Here is a 21,904-nt window from a genome sequence, read left to right on the forward strand (position 1 = left end):
AGGAACAGGTTGCAATTCAGGATATCCCCTTTCTTAAACCAAACTTTCTTTACCAGGAAAGCTGTCACCATGACTAATGTACTTCTAATTTCGGTCATAACACTATTCATTTCCTCAGCATCATATGAACCAAGCAATGTAATATGCCAGTGAGAAAGTGTGTGTGTATATATATATATATATATACAAGAGTTGAGAGCGAGCCTGATTAATTTATGTGATTTCAGGTACTATTTTATTTATTCATCTACTAAAATATATACCTCAGGTTACAGACGCTTCAGGTTACAGACTCAGGATGAGAACAGAAATCGCGTGGCAGCAGCAGAGGTCCCATTAGCTAAAGTGGTACCTCAGGTTAAGAATAGCTTCAGGTTAAGAACGGACATCTGGAATGAATTACGCTCTTAACCTGAGGTACCATAGTAAACTCAAAGCGGTTTACAAAAAGATGAGAACAAGAAAATATTGGGAGGAGAAAATAGGATACTTTAAAACTTACAAAAATTTAAGATACTAAAGCAGATTAAAATTCACATCACCATTTCTAAGCTTCTGGCTTATTTAATTTGAATGTGTGTGTGTATATAACAAATAAAAACATGTCCAAAATTAGGAAGTGGTTTGTTTCAGTTACACACTTTCAAATCCATTTCTTCCTTCTGGTTTACATTGTAGCTAATGCAACTTAACTGACGCTCATGAATCCTCATTTTATGTTAATGGGGCAAAGGGTTTTCCCATGATTACCATAGGAGGGGGTCCATGCTACTGGTCTGGTCCGTTTTGGTCACATTGAAGGAAACACCCCTGGGGATGTCCACACATTGATGTTGAAACCTACACTAACAAAACCAGCATGTGACCAGCTGCAGGAATGTGGGCTGAGCACAAGATCCTGATTCCTGAGCATATGGGCATGCTTGCTGAAATCAAGCTTATCTTGATTCTGGCATCAGCCTAACTGGACGTGTAGCTTTTGTGAAATTATATGCTCTATCAAACCAATGAAGATTTGGTAATATGCTAACCAGACTGAACTGAGTAACCATCTTTTAGCCAAGCAATCAACTGAAAATTATTTCACTTGATTGACAGCCCTCATTTAAAGTGAGATGGGTGGAAAAGTACATGTACAGGATGAGGGAAACCCTGCAGAAAAATGTCCTGAGACACTAAAAAAGGTAAAGGTAAGGGACCCCTGACAGTTAAGTCCAATCGCAGATGACTCTGGGGTTGCGGCACTCATGTTGCTTTACAGGCCGAGGGAGCCAGCGTTTGTCCGCAGTTTTTCCAGGTCATGTGGCCAGCATGACTAAGCTGCTTCTGGTGCAACGGAACACTGAAACCAGAGCAACGCACGGAAACACTGTTTACCTTCCCGCAAGAGTGGTGCCTATATATCTACTTGCACTTTTTGGCATGCTTTCAAACTGCTAGGTTGGCAGGAGCTGGGACTGAGCAACAGCAGCTCACCCTGTCACGGGGATTCGAACCGCCGGATGGGGGAACCCTGCAGAAAAATGTCCCGACACTAATGGCCTTTAAATGCAGTAGAGAATGCTGCGGAAACGAACTCAGACAGAAGATTTCTGTTGACACATGGAAACCTCACACTATGCTGTCTGTGGACTGGATTGTTGCTTTATTAGTTTGGTTAATTTGGCACAAGGATTGTTTCCACAAATAAAACAAAGAAGATGTCTGCTGCCGTGAATTCCTGATAATTCAGAATTTGAGTAGCACTAACAATATTTCTGCTTAGACACAGCCTGCATTCCAAATTCATTGCAGAGGGGGAGGTGAAGCAGGGGCACTCCATTGACTATCCTGAGAAACTAGCTCCAGCTGGGTCCCAGCTCCCTCTGCTGCCAACAGCCATTCCATCAGGCTGCTGAAGAGGGAGAGATAGGAATGAAGCCCACACTATCAGTTCTGCTGAGAGGCCAACTCCATTCAGCTACTCCTCACCCTGAACAGTTTCCATTCCCGTTAGTCACTATAAGAACTTTTAAGTAACTTTAAGAACTGGTGCCAGTTTTTCTCTGCCCTCCTCATCCCGTTTTCCTTTTGTATCATGGATTTTAGATTGCAAACCTGGAGGCAGCAACTGTCTGGGTTTTGCTGAATTTATGTAAATCGCTATATGAACCTTTCTGGCTGAAGGCCGAGGTAAGAATACTTTGGATATATAAATTATAGAATCAATATGCTGGCTATAGAAATTAAGTCAAAAGGAACTCGCTGCATGTACAGTGGTGCCCCGCAAGACGAACGCCTCGCAAGATGGAAAACCCGCTAGACGAAAGGGTTTTCCGTTTTGGAGGCGCTTCGCTAAACAAATTTCCCTATGGTCTTGCTTCGCAAGACGAAAAAATCTTGCGAGTTCCCGCGGGTTTTTTTCAGTCCCCCCCTTTCCTAAGCCGCTAATCAGCTGTTCCGCTGATAAGCCGCCTCTCAGCTGATCGCTAAAAGCCGCTAGACCGCTAATAGCGCTAATCCGCTAAGCTGTCAATGGGCTTGCTTCGCAAGACGAAAAAACCGCTAGACGAAGAGAATCGCGGAACGGATTCTTTTCGTTTTGCGAGGCACCACTGTAATTATATTCCCTGCAGATTTTGTGGAAAAACCTTCTCCCCTTGCCTAGTGCTCTATTGGATCAGAGAAAGGATCCATTAATGCAACACACCAGGAAGGCTTCTAAACCAAGCCTGGCGGTGGATAAGCAAAACTTTTATTTAGCATGTTGAACATCTTATCCATGCGTCTTGTTTTCTCAAAGCCCGCCCACCACAGATTTGAAAAAGCACACAAAATATTGTTCAGCTGATGCTCAGGTGTCTCATCCAACTTAAGGACGATTCATATACTACTTCAGAATATCCAAGAGCAGGGGTTTTTTTTTTGTTTTGCTTTATAAACAGGCAACTCAAACTGGTTTCCAAAAGCAGCACACACGTTTTTTGTTTGGGAAGCACCTCTTGGCTGCAGCCCCAAACACAACCTGCAACCCACAGTATCCATCACCCAAGTATCTCAAATGTTAGATGAAGAATGTCCTTCATTCATGAGACCAAGAGCTAGAAATTTAGGAATCAAAATTTCAGCACAGGCAAAACTCCACAAGCCCAACAGACCACGTTCACGATGGTAGACCCTCAGTTAGACAGCAGAACAGGCATGCTTAGGGTTGCACTGAAAGAGAGGCTGAACATTTTTTATTCAAGACTAAGGATTAGGGATGGTAACATTAGCTGAAAATATAGCCAAGTGTCTGGCACCAGCAGCATCAATCTTTATATATTTAAAAAAAATAAATTCCAACAGTCTTGGAGCAACAAATGATATTCCAACCTATGTGGGAAAAGGCACTTTTAAAGGTATTTGAGTCGCTTCGTATGGCTACACTTTGTGAGAACTTACATTTTTAACTGCCCTCATTCTCAAGAACAAGAGCTATAATACACATTTCTATGAAAACTCCTGGATTTCACCATAGTTCCCCAAGCCTGTAGCATAGCACTTCCAGACAGAAAGCGGGAGACATCACAGCTTGACTATTATGGTTTCCCAGAATGTGCCATCCTAGAAACCTCCGGTATATTTTTTACTATGCTGAAAGTTAATCCTATGATGCCAAGCATGATTAGAAATGAAAGGAAAGCAGCTTGTATTCTGAAGATCACCCGCCCACCTGTGTAAACACAGTGAATCGACAAACAAAAAGCAATTTCTGCAATAAGGCTGTTGCGATGTTCTTGTTTGATGATCTTGATTTCCTGCGTTCCCAAGGTTAGCTTTGATAGCCTGTGGGTGACACTTAATCCTTTGGACCTTGTCTCTGTTGTGCTGGAGAACAATGAAACCTGAGAATTCAAGCAAGGTTTTAGAGCTGGCTTTCCCCAAGCAACTCATGCTGCACGGAACGCAGGGGGCTTGCAAAGGCTTGGTATGGCGTAAAGCATGGGTGAAGCCAGTTGCCTGTGGGAGTGGAGAAGAAGAGGGAGCCCCAAATTCAACTCAGTGCCACCAGCCCATTCAATGTGCTTGTGCAAGTTTTTGAAAAGTCTAAAAATTTTCAATAGAGAACATCCACCAAACCACAGTTCAGCTGAAGTAGAGCATACACTCTAGTCTGAGAAGTATTTATCCCATGAATGTCCAGGCCTTGATTAAGAGACTGCCCTAGGAATTCCCCCCAGTTCACAGATTTATGACAATGTATGCTTCATGTCTTGATAACTGTTTTTTGGTTATTCTTCACCACTTGTATCATCAACCAGACCTTTAAGTCGAGATAAATGATGTAAAGCCCTATAAACAAAGCAAAACAGATAAATGAGCATCAATCTCTGTGCATAGTAGTGTTATAAAATAAAATAAAATAAAATAAAATAAAATAAAATAAAATAAAATAAAATAAAATAAAATAAAATTAAATTAAATTAAATTAAATTAAAATAAAAATAAAATAAAAATAAAAATTTATTTATACCCCACCCATCTGGCTGAGTTTCCCCAGCCACTCTGGGCGGCTCCCAATCGAGTGTTAAAACAATATAGCATTAAATATTAAAAACTTCCCTAAACTGGGCTTCCTTCAGATGTCTTTTAAAGATAAGATAGCTGCTTATTTCCTTCACATCTGAAGGGAGGGCGTTCCACAGGGCGGGTGCCACTACTGAGAAGGCCCTTGGTCTGGTTCCCTGTAACCTCACTTCTCGCAATGAGGGAACCGCCAGAAGGCCCTCGGTGCTGGCTCTCAGTGCCCAGGCTGAACGATGGGGGTGGAGACGCTCCTTCAGGCATACAGGACCGAGGCTGTTCTTCCTTTGGTTTCTCAGAGCACATCAGATCAGCCCAATAACAATGTGTTGAACCAAGGCTTTCGTGATCTGCTGGCTCTCTTTTAATGCATAGGATCTCTGCTATATCAGCCCAAAAGATCCGTCTACCAAAGCATCCTGATTTTGGCGGTGGCCAGATGCCTCCAGAAAACCTATAAGGCGGCCATGATAGACCTAATTTGAAGCCCCCAAACTTCAATGCATTTCTTTTACTCCGCAATGGAGTAAGTTAAGGCTATATGAGTGGGCTACACTTTCAGATAAGCTTGCTTTCAACCTGTTACATTATACCATACCCAACCCAGATTTAACAATATGGCTCAGAAATAAATAGTTAGTGCACAGCATGATCCAGAAAATAAGGAAGCCGATGGATGGATGTAAGGAAAAGTCCCAGCTCACAACTTTAAAATTCTCTAAGCAGGCAGCCCTGTGGCAGCTCGTAAGAGCTGTGACAAAGGCTCAAGCCTGAAGAAACCCAGTTTTCCTTTATTTTCCTTCCTCATGAAGATGGTCAGGTGGGGAAGAAAAAACCATGCAAACAGGCTTCCAGTTCCTGTCCCGCCCCATGGCGATGGCTCTCTCAACATCGGAGAGAGGCATAGGCTGAAAAATGGGGGTGGAAGGGTTAAACAATCCCCTATAGGCTTCTCGGGGTACAAGAGGTATTGGCAACCAGTCATCACCTCAATTGCCCCCGCACAGATCAGCATTGAGACAGGTGGAGGTGATGGGTACTATGCACTTACAGTCTGATGTGAACCCCGCCCCCAAATCACCATTAGATGCAGAGGTTCTCCTTAAAACTGGGTTTTAAATGGCATTAAGGTGCGCATCGGAAGAAATGGACATAATAACTGAGAAACAATCAGCTGCATGCAACTGAGGTATGAAATCAGGAGAAAATTCTATCTTGTGCTGGAGGTGGATGGAGGAGAGGGGGGCTCTCTGATATTTTATGGAAGTTTTTACACTTATGATTCGGCAACCCTCTCCTAATATCGAATTTTACATGTGAGGATGGCTCGATGTACGATGTCACACTGAGATTTAAAAGAAGATGTAAAGCTGAGTGCGACTTGAAAGGAGTAAAGAGGGGGAGAGCCTGGTTGCTTTGTTTGTTTGTTTTTTTATAGATATTTATTAAGATTTTTCAAAACAAATCCAAATCACAAACACCAAATCAAAAACAATACAACAAAAACAACAAGTACAAAAAGAACTTGTTGCTTTGTTTGGAAGGGTGTCACTGGGAGTTAGAGCCTACCCCCCCCCCCCCCGAAAAAAAAGACTGAAAGAAATCATAGAGATGTTGAGATATAACCTTTAAAAAAAGAAAGAAAAAAGAAAAATGGTATAGTAGCAGTGAAAGGAAAGCAGCGTGAGGGATTTTGGGATGTTGGAAGAGGAATGGCACCGCCTTTCCGCTCCCTTCCCAGTAGGAGGAAGATATGGGGAATGTCTAGAACTTGTTAATTAGTTGCCAGTGGAAGGGAGGGATCTGCTGTGGCTGATTTGGAACTGCTTGAGTATTATGGGAAGGAGCTGAGCCTGTTTAACCTTGAAGCTGCAGCTCCGCCCCAACCAGGCTGGAATACAAAAGCAGTGGGAGTAAGGAGAAAGCCCCAAATGCCACAGGAAAATGGAAAACATCAGCGAGGCATATGAGGCAAAGAAACTAACAACTGATTTTTGGATGTGGCACATGCAGGATGAAAAAGAAAAAGCTATGGTTCCTCACTTGAAGCTCTTATTTTGGAAGTTGAATAATATAGTAACACGAATAGAAATCATTAAGCTGTTAGTTATGTGATAATTTTGAAAAATGGAACGTAATAGAAATAAATAAGAATATGACATGCAGCAATATTAGATCATAAGGATTCATCAAGAATGATGCATGGGAGCCCTCTTAACAAAACTGTATTAATTTGGAACTAATTTGTGTAATTGGGTTTGGAGCCAAGACTTAGGTCTGGGGATCTCAGCCTGCTTACCTCTGAAGTGATTTTACAGGGATGATATCATGATCATGCAGTTTAAATTCCACATCTTCATCTAAAAAAGTCTGAAAAAGAAGCAAGGTTTGCTTTAGCAGCATTGCTCAAGGGCACATTTCTTTCTGAACATCCTTTCTTTCTCTCTTGGGACGTACAGAGAAAAAGTTTAAAATTTCCTTATGAATAAGCAAATAAGCACAACTGTTTTATCAGAATATAAGAAGAATCCCAAGCAATATACTGAACACAGGTCCCTCCATCAGAATGTTCGTTATCCAAAAGCAAATAATTATACCCAAATGTCACTAAACAAATGGCTGATTCAGATAACTTCAAACAGCCAGAGTTTGTCCACTTCCTTTCTTGTGTTTTGCTGGTCGGTGGCAGCCATTTTAGGCAGAAACCATAGACGGAGGAAGAGAAATCAGACAAATCAGGAAACAGGTGAGATAAGACATATCAGTTTTCCCTTTGTTTGGCTTTTGCTGATTGGCTGCAGAAGTTTCAGGCAGAAATCAGGGAGGGAGGGAAATCAGAGGTACCACAGATTAGAAATGCTCCCATAGGAATTAATGGAAAGCATTAGCTTGTTATGCAAACACTTGCCTAGCGAACTATTTTCTGGGAATGTAATGTATTCAGAATGAGGGGCCCGCTAGTATATGCCATCACTGGCACAGTACAGAAAAATTAGGTATACAGTGGTGCCCCGCAAGACGAACGCCTCACAAGACGGAAAACCTGCTAAACGAAAGGGTTTTCCGTTTTGGAGGCGCTTCGCAAAACAAATTTCCCTATGGGCTTGCTTCGCAAGTTCCTGCGGGTTTTTCCTGCGAGTTCCTGTGGGTTTTTTTCCCTTCCCCCCCCTTTCCTAAGCCGCTAAGCTGCTTATCAGCTGATCCGCTGATAAACCGCTTATCAGCTGATCCGCTAAAAGCTGCTAAACCACTAATAGCGCTAATCCGCTAAGCTGTCAATGGGCTTGCTTCGCAAGACGAAAAAACCGCTATACGAAGAGCCTCACGGAACGGATTAATTTCGTCTTGCAAGGCACCACTGTACGTTTTAAAAGAAAAATACAGAATCAGCCTTGCCGTTGTTTTGGGTTTCCCATAGGCTTCTGGTTGGCCACTGTGAGACCAGGATGTCTAATTGGATGGACCATGGGCCTGAACCAACAGGGCTTTTCCTATCTTTTTACTTAAAACATGCTGCAGTGTTGGTGAAATGTAGTTGCTAACACTGTGAGACAGGAAGTCCCTGGCTCAAATCACACCTTGGCAGCAGCAGCAGCAGCAGCAGCACAAACAATGAAAACAGAAAGGATGGGAACAGCTTCAAGCTAGTTACATGTACTTGGGCTTATGTATTCATTCAAGGTTCTTTAATCCTGCCTTTCCTACAATTTGTGGCTCGAGGCGGCAAACAACTTGTATATAAGCCATTGTGCAAAATAGCACATCCTTTTTAATTGTAAAGCCGTAACAGAAACAATTCAGCAGCAAATATTAACAGTTACAGAAGGAACGGGAGTTGTGCCAAAAGCTGGATTTTGAGAAGTCAGCTAGTGCTGGTGCTTGGAAGCAGCAATTAATTTTGCGTGAGTTAAAAGATGCAGGAAGACCTTCTCTCATCAAAATGTACTGGGCAATCTTCAGATAAGAAATTGCTGCTTTCAAACTCTTTCAAAGCTTGCGGCCTGCCCCCCTTGTCCCCCCCCCAAAAAAACTTATTTTGGCTATGAACTTACTTGGTGCCTTAGTGCTTACCCATAATAACAAACCCCCTCTCTTACTTCAAATTTCTCATTAAATCCAAACTTTTCTGCTTTTATACAATCTCCGTGCTCCGTAAAGTCTAGGATTAAGCAACTGACGCAACATGGTTTTTTCTCCTATTTTATCCCTGCTACACTTTCCACACCTTTCTCTGAATCATATTTTAGACTGTATACGCTTCAGGGCAGATACTTGGATTCTTATATTTCGTAAAGTGCCACTGAAGATAATGATAATACCGGCCAACTTAAACGGTTGTTGCCAAGAATAAATGAAATAGTGTATGTGAAGGATGATGAGCACATACAAATACTTACAGCAATATTTCTATTATCTAACTGCTTGGCTCAGGCAAGTAGCATCAAGGGCCACTGTTTAAACTCCCCAGGTTCATGTTTACAGGCACAATGGTAGGTTTTTGTGTATGCTTTTAAAAAATAAAAATAAAATAAAGCTCACATGCAATGGCACTGTATATAGCATTTTTAGCATGCCAAGTGCTGTACAATCCTTCTCAGTCATTTAGCAGATCAAGTTTTGCCCTACCGTTCTCCATCTCCATCAAAACAGAATCAGCAGTCACCTAAGAGGCTTTGTACGCTAAACATTTCTGCATGTGGTTTTATTTCAGGTCATTTTGAATTTAGATAGTTATGCCTCAATTTTTCAGTCAGTCTTTTCAAGAGAGGGGGTAAAAATATAGAAAATAATTAAACATCAAAGGGGAGTCTCATTCAAAATGGAAGAATTTACTTTCTTCAATTCCTCTTTTTGTCCAGCAGTTTTGTTCTGGTTAAAGCTGTGCTGAACTGCTTGAAGATTAAACAGCATTAGCTTCAAAGCTTCCACGGGGCCATGATGATTCCCTCCAGAGAATGTGTCCTCCTGGAAATAAAGAACTATATTGTAATCAAAGGACACTGAACTCAATATAGCAGCTGAAAAAGTTATCCCCTGTGAAGTTCAGGATTGTGATTTAAGTGGCAATTTTCCACCTTAGCTCCAGATCTATATTAAAAGGATTTCATAAGTTTCTTTAGGAATGTGCTTGGGAGGGCTGTTTTTCCATTTTAGTACTATATGTTATATGTTAAAGGTAAAGGACCCCTGGACGGCACACTCCATTGTCTCTCGAGACAGATGGATGCCAACAATGCTCTTCACTCAAGCTTCACTTTTAACCTACCTGCCCAACGTTCTTTAAGCAATCTTCCAAAAATTCATTAACAATGCCTGCTTTGGGGTTTTGCGGAAAGGTCTCCTCCTCACAACACACAGGTACTGGAGTTTTCCTGTAGACAGATATCTGGAGCTTAATGTCTTGTCTGAAATAGTTTTTCATTCTCAAAAAATATTTTAGCATAGCTGTATACAAACCAGTGGGAGACTTTTTCAGTCAAAAACAGTCCTGAAAATCAGATAGTATAACAACCTTGGTATCAATGAGTATTAATATTCTGTGTTATGATTTGGTGATGTTTCTGTTTCTGTAAGCAGAGTTAAATGGCTGATTTTTAAAAAAAATACACTTAACAAAACAGCTTTTCCATAGCATAGAATGTTGTTTATTGATTATAGCTGGGCTTTTAATACCATCCTCCCTGACATTCTTATTAAAAAGCTGAAGGATCTGGAGCTTTCTTCTACCATCTGTGACTGGATTAAAGACTTTTTTAGGGATTGGACTCAAACAGTGAGGATTGGGACTGTTACATCTACCTCCCTGAAGCTTAGCACTGGCACCCCACAGGGATGTGTGCTAAGTCCCTACCTGTACTCATTGTACACATATGACTGCATATCATCTGATCCACCCACAGTAATTATCAAGTTTGCAGATGATACTACTATAATGGGCATAATTGCAGGCAGAGATGAAAGAGTGTACAGGGGGGAGGTTCAATGAGTATCTACATGGTGCTTAGAGAATAACTTGCACCCAAATATTAGTAAGACAAAAGTGATAGACAGATAAACTTTATTTGCATTAGCCAATGGCCATAGCAACATAAAACAAGCAAGATATACAATTAAAAAGACAAAAGAGATGGTGTTGGACTTCCAGAGGAAGAGAGGGGAACCTGCCCTGTTGTATATTGGGGGGGGGGCTGTGTGGAGAGAGTCTCCTCCTTTAAATTCCTGGGAGTTTACCTTAGTGAGGAGCTCACTTGGAAAATCAACATAACTTAGGTGCTCAGAAAGGCCCAACAAAGACTCCATTTCCTCAGGGTCTTGTGAAAGAATAATGTTAAACAACAGTTGATGAACTCCTTTTACCGGTCCACAATAGAAAGTGTCCTCTCATATTGTATCACAGTGTGGTATGCTGGCCTGACAGCCACGGACAGAAAGTCTCTACAGAGGGTGGTGAATACAGCCCATGATATCATGGGCTGTCCCTTGAGTCCACTAGATGACATCACAAGGGATCACTGCCTTAGGGGAGTGAGAAAAATTCTCAGGGATGACTCACACCCCGGCCATCACCTCTTTAATCTTCTACCCTCAGACAGGAGATATAGAAGTATAATCAGCCGTACCAACAGGCTAAAAATAGCTTCTATCTATGGGCTGTTAGACTCCTGAACGAAAAATAACACAGCAAAATTGACTTGCAAGGTGGTGTGTTGTTTGATAAGAGATTGAGTGTTGGGGGGGGGGAGGCTTGTTTAATTTCATTGTACACAGGTTGACAATAAAGGTATAAAGAATAAAGAATAGTTCTGCTATGGGGCAGCTCTATAAATTAAATAGGTAAATAAATATGAGGAAAGCAAAATGTTACTTAAGAGAATGATCTGGAATATTTTCCTTGAAGCTTGAATTTATTTTATTCTGGATTGTTTTATGTTTTAATGTGTTGTAAACAGCTTTGCCCCTTCATGGATCACTGCCTTGCTGTGGCAAAGGGGCTTGAATAACTCAGAGAAGCTACGAGCTATGCCGTGCAGGGCCACCCAAGATGGACAGGTCATAGTGGAGAGTTTTGACCAAACGTGATCCACCTGGAGCAGGAACCGGCAAGCCACTCCAGTATCCCTGCCAAGAAAACTTCATGGACAAAGGCAACAGGCATATAAAAGTTATTACGCTGGAAGATGAGCCCCTCAGGTCGGAAGGCGTCCAACAAGCTACTGAGGAAGAGCGGAGGACAAGTACAAGTAGATTCAGAGCTGATGAAGCGGCTGGGCCAAAACCGAAAGGACTCTCAGTTGCGGATATGCCTGGAAGTGAAAGGAAAGTCCAATGCTGTAAAGAAAAATATTGCATAGGAACCTGGAATGTAAGAACCATGAACCTTGGTAAGTTGGATGTGGTCAAAAATGAGATGGCAAGAATAAATATTGACATCCTGGGCATCAGTGAACTAAAATGGACGGGAATGGGTGAATTCAGTTCAGATGACCATCATATCTACTACTGTGGGCAAGAATCCTGTAAAAGAAATGGAGTGGCCCTCATAGTCAACAAAAGAGTGGTGAAAGCTGTACTGCGATGCATTCTCAAAAATGATAGAATGATCTCGATACGAACCCAAGGCAGACCTTTTAACATCACAGTAATCCAAGTTTATGCACCAACCACTGGTGCTGAAGAAACTGAAATTGCCAATTCTATGAAGACTTACAACACCTTATAGAAATGACACCAAAGAAGGATGTTCTTCTCATTATAGGGGATTGGAATGCTAAAGTAGGGAGTCAAGAGATAAAAGGAACAACTGGCAAGTTTGGCCTTGGAATTCAAAATGAAGCAGGGCAAAGGCTAATAGAGTTCTGCCAAGAGACCAAGCTGGTCATCACAAACACGCTTTTCCAACAACACAAGAGACGACGCTACACATGGACATCACCAGATGGGCAGCATCGAAATCAGATTGATTATATTCTCTGTAGCCAAAGATGGAGAAGCTCTATACAGTCAGCAAAAACAAGACCTGGAGCTGACTGTGGCTCAGATCATCAGCTTCTTATAGCAAAATTCAAGCTTAAACTGAAGAAAGTAGGAAAAACCACTGGGCCGGTAAGATACAACCTAACTCAAATCCCTTATGAATACACAGTGGAAGTGAGGAACAGGTTTAAGGATTTAGATTTGGTGGACAGAGTGCCTGAAGAACTATGGATGGAGGCTCGTAACATTATACAGGAGGTAGCAACTAAAACCATCCCAATGAAAAGGAAAGGCAAGAAAGCAAAGTGGCTGTCCAACGAGGCCTTACAAATAGCGGGGGAGAGAAGGCAAGCAAAATGCGAGGGAGATAGTGAAAGATACAGGAAATTGAATGCAGATTTCCAAAAAATAGCAAGGAGAGACAAGAAGGCCTTCTTAAATGAGCAATGCAAAGAAATAGAGGGAAACAATAGAATGGGAAAAACCAGAAAATTGGAGATATGAAAGGAACATTTCGTACAAAGATTACCATAATAAAAGACAAAACTGGAAAGGACCTAACAGAAGCAGAAGACATCAAGAAGAGGTGGCAAAAATACACAGAGGAATTATACCAGAAAGAAATGGATGTCTCGTACACCCCAGGTAGTGTGGTTGCTGACCTTGAGCTAGACATCCTGGAGAGTGAAGTCAAGTGGGCCTTAGAAAGCACTGCTAATAACAAGGCCAGTGGAAGTGATGATATTCCAGCTGAACTATTTAAAATTTTAAACAATGATGCTGTCAAGGTGCTACACTCAATATGCCAGCAAATTTGGAAAACTCAGCAGTGGCCAGAGGATTGGAGAAGATCAGTCTACATCCCAATCCCAAAGAAGGGCAGTGCCAAAGAATGCTCCAACTACCGCACAATTGCACTCATTTCACACGCTACCAAGGTTATGCTTGAAATTCTACAAGGCAGGCTTAAGCAGTATGTGGACCGAGAACTCCCAGAAGTACAAGCTGGATTTCGAAGGGGCAGAGGAACCAGAGACCAAATTGCAAACATGCGCTGGATTATGGAGAAAGCTAGAGAGTTCCAGAAAGACATCTACTTCTGCTTCATTGACTATGCAAAAGCCTTTGGCTGTGTCGACCACAGCAAACTATGGCAAGTTCTTAAAGAAATGGGAGTGCCTGATCACCTCATCTGTCTCCTGAGAAATCTCTATGTGGGACAAGAAGCTACAGTTAGAACTGGATATGGAACAACTGATTGGTTCAAAACTGGGAAAGGAGTACGGCAAGGCTGTATATTGTCTCCCTGGTTATTTAACTTATATGCAGAATTCATCATGCGAAAAGCTAGACTGGATGAATCCCAAGCCGGAATTAAGACTGCCGGAAGAAATATCATCAACCTCAGATATGCAGATGACACAACCTTGATGGCAGAAAGTGAGGAGGAATTCAAGAACCTTTTAATGAGGGTGAAAGAGGAGAGCGCAAAATATGGTCTGAAGCTCAACATCAAAAAAATGAAGATCATGGCCACTGGTCCCATCAGCTCCTGGCAAACAGAGGGGGAAGAAATGGAGGCAGTGAGAGATTTTACTTTCTTGGGCTCCATGATCACTGCAGATGGTGACAGCAGTCACGAAATTGAAAGACGCCTGCTTCTTGGGAGGAAAGCAATGACAAACCTAGACAGCATCTTAAAAAGCAGAGACATCACCTTGCCAACAAAGGTCCGTATAGTTAAAGCCATGGTTTTTCCAGTAGTGATGTATGGAAGTGAGAGCTGGACTATCAAGAAGGCTGATCGCTGAAGAATTGATGCTTTTGAATTATGGTGCTGGAGGAGACTCTTGAGAGTCCCATGGACTGCAAGAAGATCAAACGTATCCATTCTGAAGGAAATCAGCCCTGAGTGCTCACTGGAAGGACAGATCCTGAAGCTGAGGCTCCAATACTTTGGCCACCTCATGAGAAGAGAAGACACCCTGGAAAAGACCCTGATGTTGGGAAAGATGGAGGGCACAAGGAGAAGGGGACGACAGAGGATGAGATGGTTGGACAGTGTTCTCGAAGCTACAAACATGAGCCTGACCAAACTGCGGGAGGCAGTGGAAGACAGAAGTGCCTGGCGTGCTCTGGTCCATGGGGTCACGAAGAGTCAGACACGACTAAACGACTAAACAACAACAACAAACAGCTTTGAGATTTTTTCCCTTTAAAATAAAAAGTGGTTTAGAAATGAAATTAGTAATACTTTTTTTTAAAAAAAATCACAGCAGAAAAGGCACCTAGACATTCCATTGTGGCTACCATAACCCAGATTTAAGGTTCCATTTGGCGATCAGCTTAGATATCTGAGTTTCTAACACTGGTCTGAATATGGGCTTCCTGTAGGCATTTAGTCACTGTGGGAAACTGGATGCCAGGCTAGATGGGCCACTAGCCTGATCCAGCACTTATTATGTCTTCTGAAAAATACCGGGAGTTCATTGCAGAAGACTGTCCCTATGTACTTCCCATGCTCAGGCCGGTTGGAGGTCTGCTGTACAAACTAAGATGGTGCAGTAACCATACTCTTGAACGTTAAACTGATATATCCCTGCTATGCTTTCATAACAAAGCTATGTGTATGTCTTGTTTACTCACAAACCAATAGGAACATTATCCCATGATCTTTCGGCTTCTAACACATCCACTGTACAAGGGCTGCCATCATTTTTCAGCGCATTCCTTAATTCGTCAGCAGAAGTCTCCTGAGTCCCTCTTGTCTTCTGAAGTATTAGATCAGTACCCTCATCTGAAATCATTTATTGAAAATAGCAATTAAATGCAAGACACCTTGAATTCACATCTGGTGTATACAGTTGTACCTTGGATGGCAAACCCAGAAGTGAGTGTTCCGGTTTGCGAGCGTTCTTTAGAACCTGAACATCCATTTCGGCTGTTGGCATTGTTTTGGGGGCCAATCAGCCAATTGGAAGCCGCATCTTGATTTGCGAATGTTTTGGAAGTCCAATGGACTTCCGGAACGGATTCCGTTCATCAACCAAGGTATGACTGTACTGCATGTTAATCAAAATAAACATACGTATCTAAAGTTATAACAGTTTTGTGTTGAGAAGATCTGCTACAATAAAAAGAAGTATACTGTGTTAAAGTAAGGGCACAGTCCATTCATAACTATGTCTCTTCAGGAGTAAGTCATTTTGATTTAAATGGGGCTTACAAGGAAGCAGGGTTAGGCGTGTGTGAAATGTTATCCTCATTTGGCAGACAGAGACAAACACTGGGTAAGAGAGAGAAAATGTAAACAGCAGGACCAAAGGCCATGAAATAAGTGGAATCCAGTAGGCCTTTGACAGTTATGCAAAGGACAAATGTATACAAGATCAGGACTGTGACCATTCATAACATCAGTAATTAGTGAGACTGCTGTTATGAATGGTCACTGTTCTTATCTTAGGTCAAATGTATAGAAGATAAGAACAGTGATCATTGGCAACAGCAGCCATGCTAATTACTGCTGTCATGAATGGCCGCTGTTTTTGTATGCATTTGACAGTGGCACAAAAATGTCACAGACCTCAACACCCCGAATGGCGTTATGAATATACTTAAGAGGCCTTTGTCAATTAGACTGACCCATCTAATTGACAAAGTGAGTGAGTCTAGCCACAGCCAATTAGAAAATACTGGCTGTTCCTCCAATTTCAGAATGGCATGTCAGAATTTGCAACGTTTCTCTTACTGACTTATACTGTATCATGCTTTCTGTAATAAAAATCAAACTCTGGGCAGCTTACAGATAAAAGTTATAGATCAAATAAGATTTAAAGTACTCCCAACAATAAAATAATTTATTACAGAATATTTCATTATGAAAAACAAGCTAAAACCATGCAGTTTCCCAAGTTTTTAAATAATGCATAGGTTTTATTAGTTTCTATCATAATCTCTGCTGCTGTTTTAAATTCTGATTATTTCTAATCACAGTAAGTCCAAACCACCATTTAGAGATCCACTTAAAATCATGGTTTTAAATTGTGGTTTGGTGTTAACTATGGTTAGTGAAAACACAGCTTCACCATATGCTAACTATGGTTAACTCAGATATTATAATGGAAGTCAGGAGGAGCAGGTGAGCTTACACTACTGACACCCAACCATGGCTAGGGATTGGGCAGTATTGTTTCTGAATCAGGCCAATGGGTATAAGGTAGCAGAAAGTTGTTTTACTCTCTATGAAAACATGTAAGAAACAGTCTGGATTCATGATCACCACATGCTTCAAAAACTTTGTTGACCACCAAATGAAGTGCACCTGTGAGTTACCTGTAATTGAATGCCTATGTTTTAAGCCCTGAGGTGTGAAATAGGCACTTGGAATATCATAGTGGCAGTTTCTCTGAACTTCATGCTCATGTTGTTGGTCCAACAAATTGTTATGTCCAGGACATCCAGGATGGTTTGACCTTTCCACATCATTCTGACTCCTCATCAGTGTCTTGCTATTTTCCAAAAATGTGGTACCGTCCTCTCCACCTGGTGCCCAGGTAGAACTTTCATTGCTTGACTCCGGCAAGAGATTATGACTCTTCAGCCAGGCTGGATACTTGAAACTGGGAATGCTGCTTATCCCTGAAACACTTAGGTCAGATTTCTGGCTTGTAAGCCACCTTGGATAGTTCGTATGAAATACAGACTCTGAGTTGTCTTCTTCCATGAGGTGGTCCTTCACAGAATGCCCAGAGTCATATCTCTGAAATCTGTGTTGTGTGTACACATTTCTGCTAGAGTGTTGATATGAAAGGGAACCTGAATTTTCAGGAAAATTCAATACTTTTTTATTGCCAAAGAATGAATCCTGATGAGCACAGGAAGCAGATGCTGTCAACGACTTCCTGTTCTGGTTGATACTTTGAGGCACAGGTCTTAAGGCAGCAGCATGGATAAAAGGTAAAGAACCATCTGCAGGGAATGCTAAAAGATCATCGGTAGTGAGACTAAGCATATCTGCATTATAGGCATTTTTTCTCCTCAGATGGGGCACAACTGAACCTAAAATGGCTTGCTGCTCAAATTTCTCCAAAGCTGAAAAACAAGAAGTAAGAGAGAGAGAGAGATGTCACATTAAAAAACTGTAAAAAACAACAACCAGCAACATAAACTCATTTAAAAGATGTTAGGTAAAGTAAAGGGACCCCTGACCATTAGGTCCAGTCGTGGCCGACTCTGGGGTTGCGGCCTCATCTTGCTTTATTGGCCGAGGGAGCCGGCTTACAGCTTCCAGGTCATGTGGCCAACATGACTAAGCTGCTTCTGGTGAACCAGAGCCACACACAGAAACGCTGTTTACCTTCCCGCCGGAGCAGTACCTATTTATCTACTTGCACTTTGACGTGCTTTGGAACTGCTAGATTGGCAGGAGCAGGGACCGAGAAATGGGAGCTCATCCCCATCGTGGGGATTCGAACCGCCGACCTTCTGATCGGCAAGTCCTAGGCTCTGTGGTTTAACCCACAGCACCCCCCACGTCCCTGCTAAAATATGTTAGAAAGGTGCAATTTTACTAGAAATATATTAAGGTTGCTCAATGAACTCTGTGGGAATTGCTTATGAGAAGACATAGTGCAAATAACTGCACACAAGAGTGATCTACTTGCAAGAATAACATAATGTCCATTAAAATTCTCACGGAAGTTGGAACGGCTGCTTCTTTGAGGGGTGCAGCCAGCAAATGCAGATATCTTTGCTCATAGAAACAGCCACTTCCTATGAAAATGCTTAATCAGACATATTACTCATGTGCAACAAAACTGTTCACTGTTTGTATGATCAGTTCTTCACTAACTAAAAGCCACATGCCCGAAACTTTCAGGCTACAATTCTAAGTTCTGTGTTGTCACTTCCCCCTCTCCCACCTGAAAGATCATGCAAATCCAGCTGATAGCTGTCCTGGGACTGTAAAGCAGAAGGCAAGAAAACACTGGCTTCTGCCTCCAGCGATGTGGCTGAGGGGCACTGGGACGCTGCCTCCCTGGTATAATATCAAGGCAAACGAGGGACCAATCTGGTCCCATCCATCACCACAGAAGGAGCAGCTGCAGAGAGCTTGCTTCCTTCTCCTTGCCTGAAAGCATGTTGCTCTTGAATTGCAGAAACAAGGGGAAAGTACAATCTGACCAACAAGTAACTGGTATTCAAGCAAGAGCACCAGCAAGGGAAAATCAACCTGGCCTGGCCTGGATATAAATGCCCACTTTGTTCTACCCTTGAAGAACTGAGCACCCTCTTCTACCTTTTCCATCCACTCCCCCTTTTTAGTGTCTCTCTCTTTTTAGCTTGTAAGTCTAATGATGACAGCCCCTCTCTTTTATTACTGATGACAGCCACTTTAAAAGGCAATAATTGTATGAAAAGCAGTATAAAAATACCTCCATTGCTTAAACAAAACACTTAAGTTAGTCTTAACTAGTTATATCATCTGCTAAATTATTCACATCATCTAACATGAATGTATAAAAGAAATGACTAGTAGCTGCTATAACAGAAATATGACCCCTTTCTTAAGCAATGTTACGAAGTTATTAATGTTATTACAATGTCTCTCATTTGTGGAGTGTTATATTTCACTTTAATCCTATATACAAACTTGCCACTTATCTCTCACTGGAAGCCGCCTAAGCATCACAAGATAGGAAATGCAAATAAGATCAAAATTATGTAAGCTAAGCAATAAGAAATGTGCATCAGCTGCCACTCTCCAGTGACCCTTCACAGGGACCAAGGTTTTGCCTGACACATTCTACACAAATGAAATTAACACTCACATACCATATTTGCACTTGAAACTGTCCTCCGAGGACCTTAGGTCTTTACGAGTACTCTGTCTAATGCAGATTTTTCCAGGTCTTACTTCTGGCGACGCAAGGCTGAGATCGAAATCTTCAATATAGGCCTCCAATGCTTGAGATGCAGACCTATAGAGCCTGTCATTGTACTGAATTGAACTGTGGGATTTCAAGGAGCAACTACTATTGCTAAGGCTACAATCTGCCAGAAGACAAGAAACAGTTGATTCCGGAGAGTAGACGCTGCCTTTTTTAATCAAGCAAGCCATTACACATTTCACCAAATTGGATTCCTGGAACCGCTAGACATGTTTCTGAAAAATGACAGCAAGTGAGAAAACCAGTGAGTCAGCCATGCTGAGAATTAATAAATGTTGTGGATTCAGAAGCCAGACCTGTTGCCGGACCGACTCTCTGTTACAAAGCCTGTTTGAAAGTGTGACATGAAGGCTGACAACATTAATCCCACCATATGGGAATCCCTTGCAGGATTGTAGTGCCTGGAGACAGACAGCCAGGTTGTGTATCCACAGCAGTGACCAGAGGACCAACGAGTGCAGAGAGAAGAAAACCATGCTGCATCTGCAGCAGAAGAACAGGATACTTTCATCTGCCCCAGCTGCAGCAAATCATGACTTTCCTGTATCAGTCGTTACAGACACAGCCGATGCTGCAAGCTTGACCTCCCCTGCAAAGGCACACTCCTCCATTGTCTCCCGAGACAAACAGACGCTGAAAACATGTTTTGGTTTCTTACAAGCTGGGCACTCTGAACTCAATGTTTGTTGTTGGAGAAGCAGGACACAAATATCAAATCCAATCGAATCCTCCCAGGTGAGTGACATGCTATTTAAGTAGGTCCTCCTGCTAAGGCAGCAGCAGCAAAACCCCAGGCACACCTATGCCAAAGCTTTACTTGCTCCCAGGTAAGTACAAGAAGCCGGAATCCAACCAAAGTTCACATAAACTTTATGGTCCTATCCATCCTCCCACCTGGAAGCAACTCGGAATATAGTGGTACCTTGGTTTAAGAACAGCTTAGTTTATGAACAACTTGGATTAATAACGCTGCAAACCCGGAAGTAGATGTTTTGGTTTGTGAACGTTGCCTTGGAAGCAGAACATGTTCTGCTTCCTGTTGAGTGTGTTCCATTTGTAAATTGAGTCCCCCACTGCTATGGGAAAGCACGCCTTGGTTTAAGAACGCTTTGGTTTAAGAACGGACTTCCGGAACGGATTAGGCTCGTAAACCAAGGTACCACTGTATGCAGAAGGGAGGGAAAAGAGAAGACGCCAGAGAAGGAGAGGAAGGGAAGCCCTTCGGTGTTTTCTGTTGTGTCCCCTTGGATTACCGTGGTTTTAATTTTTCTCCTTTTATTCTTATTCTTTTTGAACTGTATGTAAAAACACAAATAGAAGCAGGCATGGGCTGGACTGAATCAGGTCTTCCTTAATGCATCACAAGAAGCTTGACTGCTTCTTATAAGAATTTTCCAATAACTATTTTATTACATTTTTTTCTTTTTTTCACAATAACTGTTTATTTTACTTATTTTGCGCCAGGCAAAAACGTTCCTTTTTAACCAGGCCTTTGGTTGATCTGATTTACATCCCTATGCCCTTTTAAAATGTGCTTTTTGTGTGTGGGGGGGGGCTATTGGGTTGTTTTTATTTTTATTATGTATTTTGTGGTTTTATATCGATTTTACTCTGTGAACCGCCCTGAGACCCCCAGGTATAGGGTGGTATATAAATTCAATAAATAATAATAATAATAATTTATTTTACTTATTGCATGCAACTATTTTATTTGTTACATTTTTACTTTTCCCCAATAACTGCTTATTTTACTTATTTTATTTCATTTCTATACGTGGTGCCTTTATCTCCCAAGGAGCTCGGGATGGCGCACGTGGTTCTCCTCCTCCCAATGTCACCCTCACAACAGCCCTGTAAGGTAGGCTAGAGCAGCATTTCCCAACCTTGGGTTTCCATCTCTTTTTGGACTACAACTCCCATCATCCCTTGCTAGGAAGACCAGTGGTCATGGATGATGGGAACTGTGGTCCAAAAACTGCCAAAGACCAAAGGTTGGGAAACACTGGGCTAGAGGCTAAATTTTGGCCTAGCCCTAGTACGGATTCGGAACCCACATCCATCTCCCCGAAATCTCCCTCAATCCTCCTCAGAGGGTCGAAAGCGGACGATTCTCGCGCGAGGGGCGCAAGATGCGGGCGCGCACGTCTGAACCCGCGACACGCGTGTTTCCGCGGACCGTCGCGCGTCGCCTCACCGCGTGTGAACCCGCCGCCGGGCAATAACGCGTGTCTGGCGACTCCCCACCCTCTTCGCCCCGAGGGAGAGAGCCGCTTACCCGCTTCGGTCGGCGCCTCCTCCTCTCGCCCGCAAAACGTTTGAAACGGGGGGGAAAAAATGCCGCCTCTTCCCAAAATGGCGCCGTTAGCGCTCCACTGCGCATGCTCCATCGCTGCGGCCGGGCGGCACCGCGACTGCCCGGCGTTCGGAGAGCAAGC

General features: G+C 42.4%; 1 protein-coding gene across 2 annotated transcripts; it reads right to left on the reverse strand.

Annotated features, from left to right (window-relative positions):
* Window positions 1–2,716: 2,716 nt before the first annotated feature.
* On the reverse strand, window positions 2,717–21,887 carry LOC309352754 (lung adenoma susceptibility protein 2). 2 transcript variants are annotated; one of them, XM_081881538.1, is made up of 8 exons: window positions 21,745–21,884; window positions 19,354–19,684; window positions 16,852–17,610; window positions 15,166–15,316; window positions 9,812–9,917; window positions 9,379–9,510; window positions 6,845–6,915; window positions 2,717–4,314 (listed from the first exon to the last, which is right to left on the reverse strand). In XM_081881538.1, exons 2-8 carry the CDS (start codon window positions 19,637–19,639, stop codon window positions 4,254–4,256), a joined length of 1,566 nt encoding a protein of 521 aa, XP_081737664.1. In that variant the 5' UTR covers window positions 19,640–19,684; window positions 21,745–21,884; the 3' UTR covers window positions 2,717–4,253. The 2 variants fall into 2 exon arrangements, with proteins under 2 accessions (XP_081737664.1, XP_081737665.1); XM_081881539.1 differs by lacking the exon at window positions 19,354–19,684 and having other exon boundaries at window positions 21,745–21,887.
* Between the last annotated feature and the right edge of the window lie 17 nt (window positions 21,888–21,904).

Source organism: Podarcis erhardii, assembly GCF_964252035.2.
Source record: "Podarcis erhardii genome assembly, chromosome: 11".
NCBI lineage: Eukaryota > Metazoa > Chordata > Lepidosauria > Squamata > Lacertidae > Podarcis > Podarcis erhardii.

Coding starts and splice junctions, on each gene's coding strand:
- LOC309352754 (XM_081881538.1), bottom strand. CDS start 19,639: ATGGCTTGCTTGATTAAAAAAGGCAGCGTCTACTCTCCGGAATCAACT. Junction 15,317..16,851: donor ACATAGGCATTCAATTACAG/GTAACTCACAGG, acceptor AAATGATTTCAG/ATGAGGGTACTGATCTAATA. Junction 9,918..15,165: donor GATAATGTTCCTATTGGTTT/GTGAGTAAACAA, acceptor ATCTGTCTACAG/GAAAACTCCAGTACCTGTGT.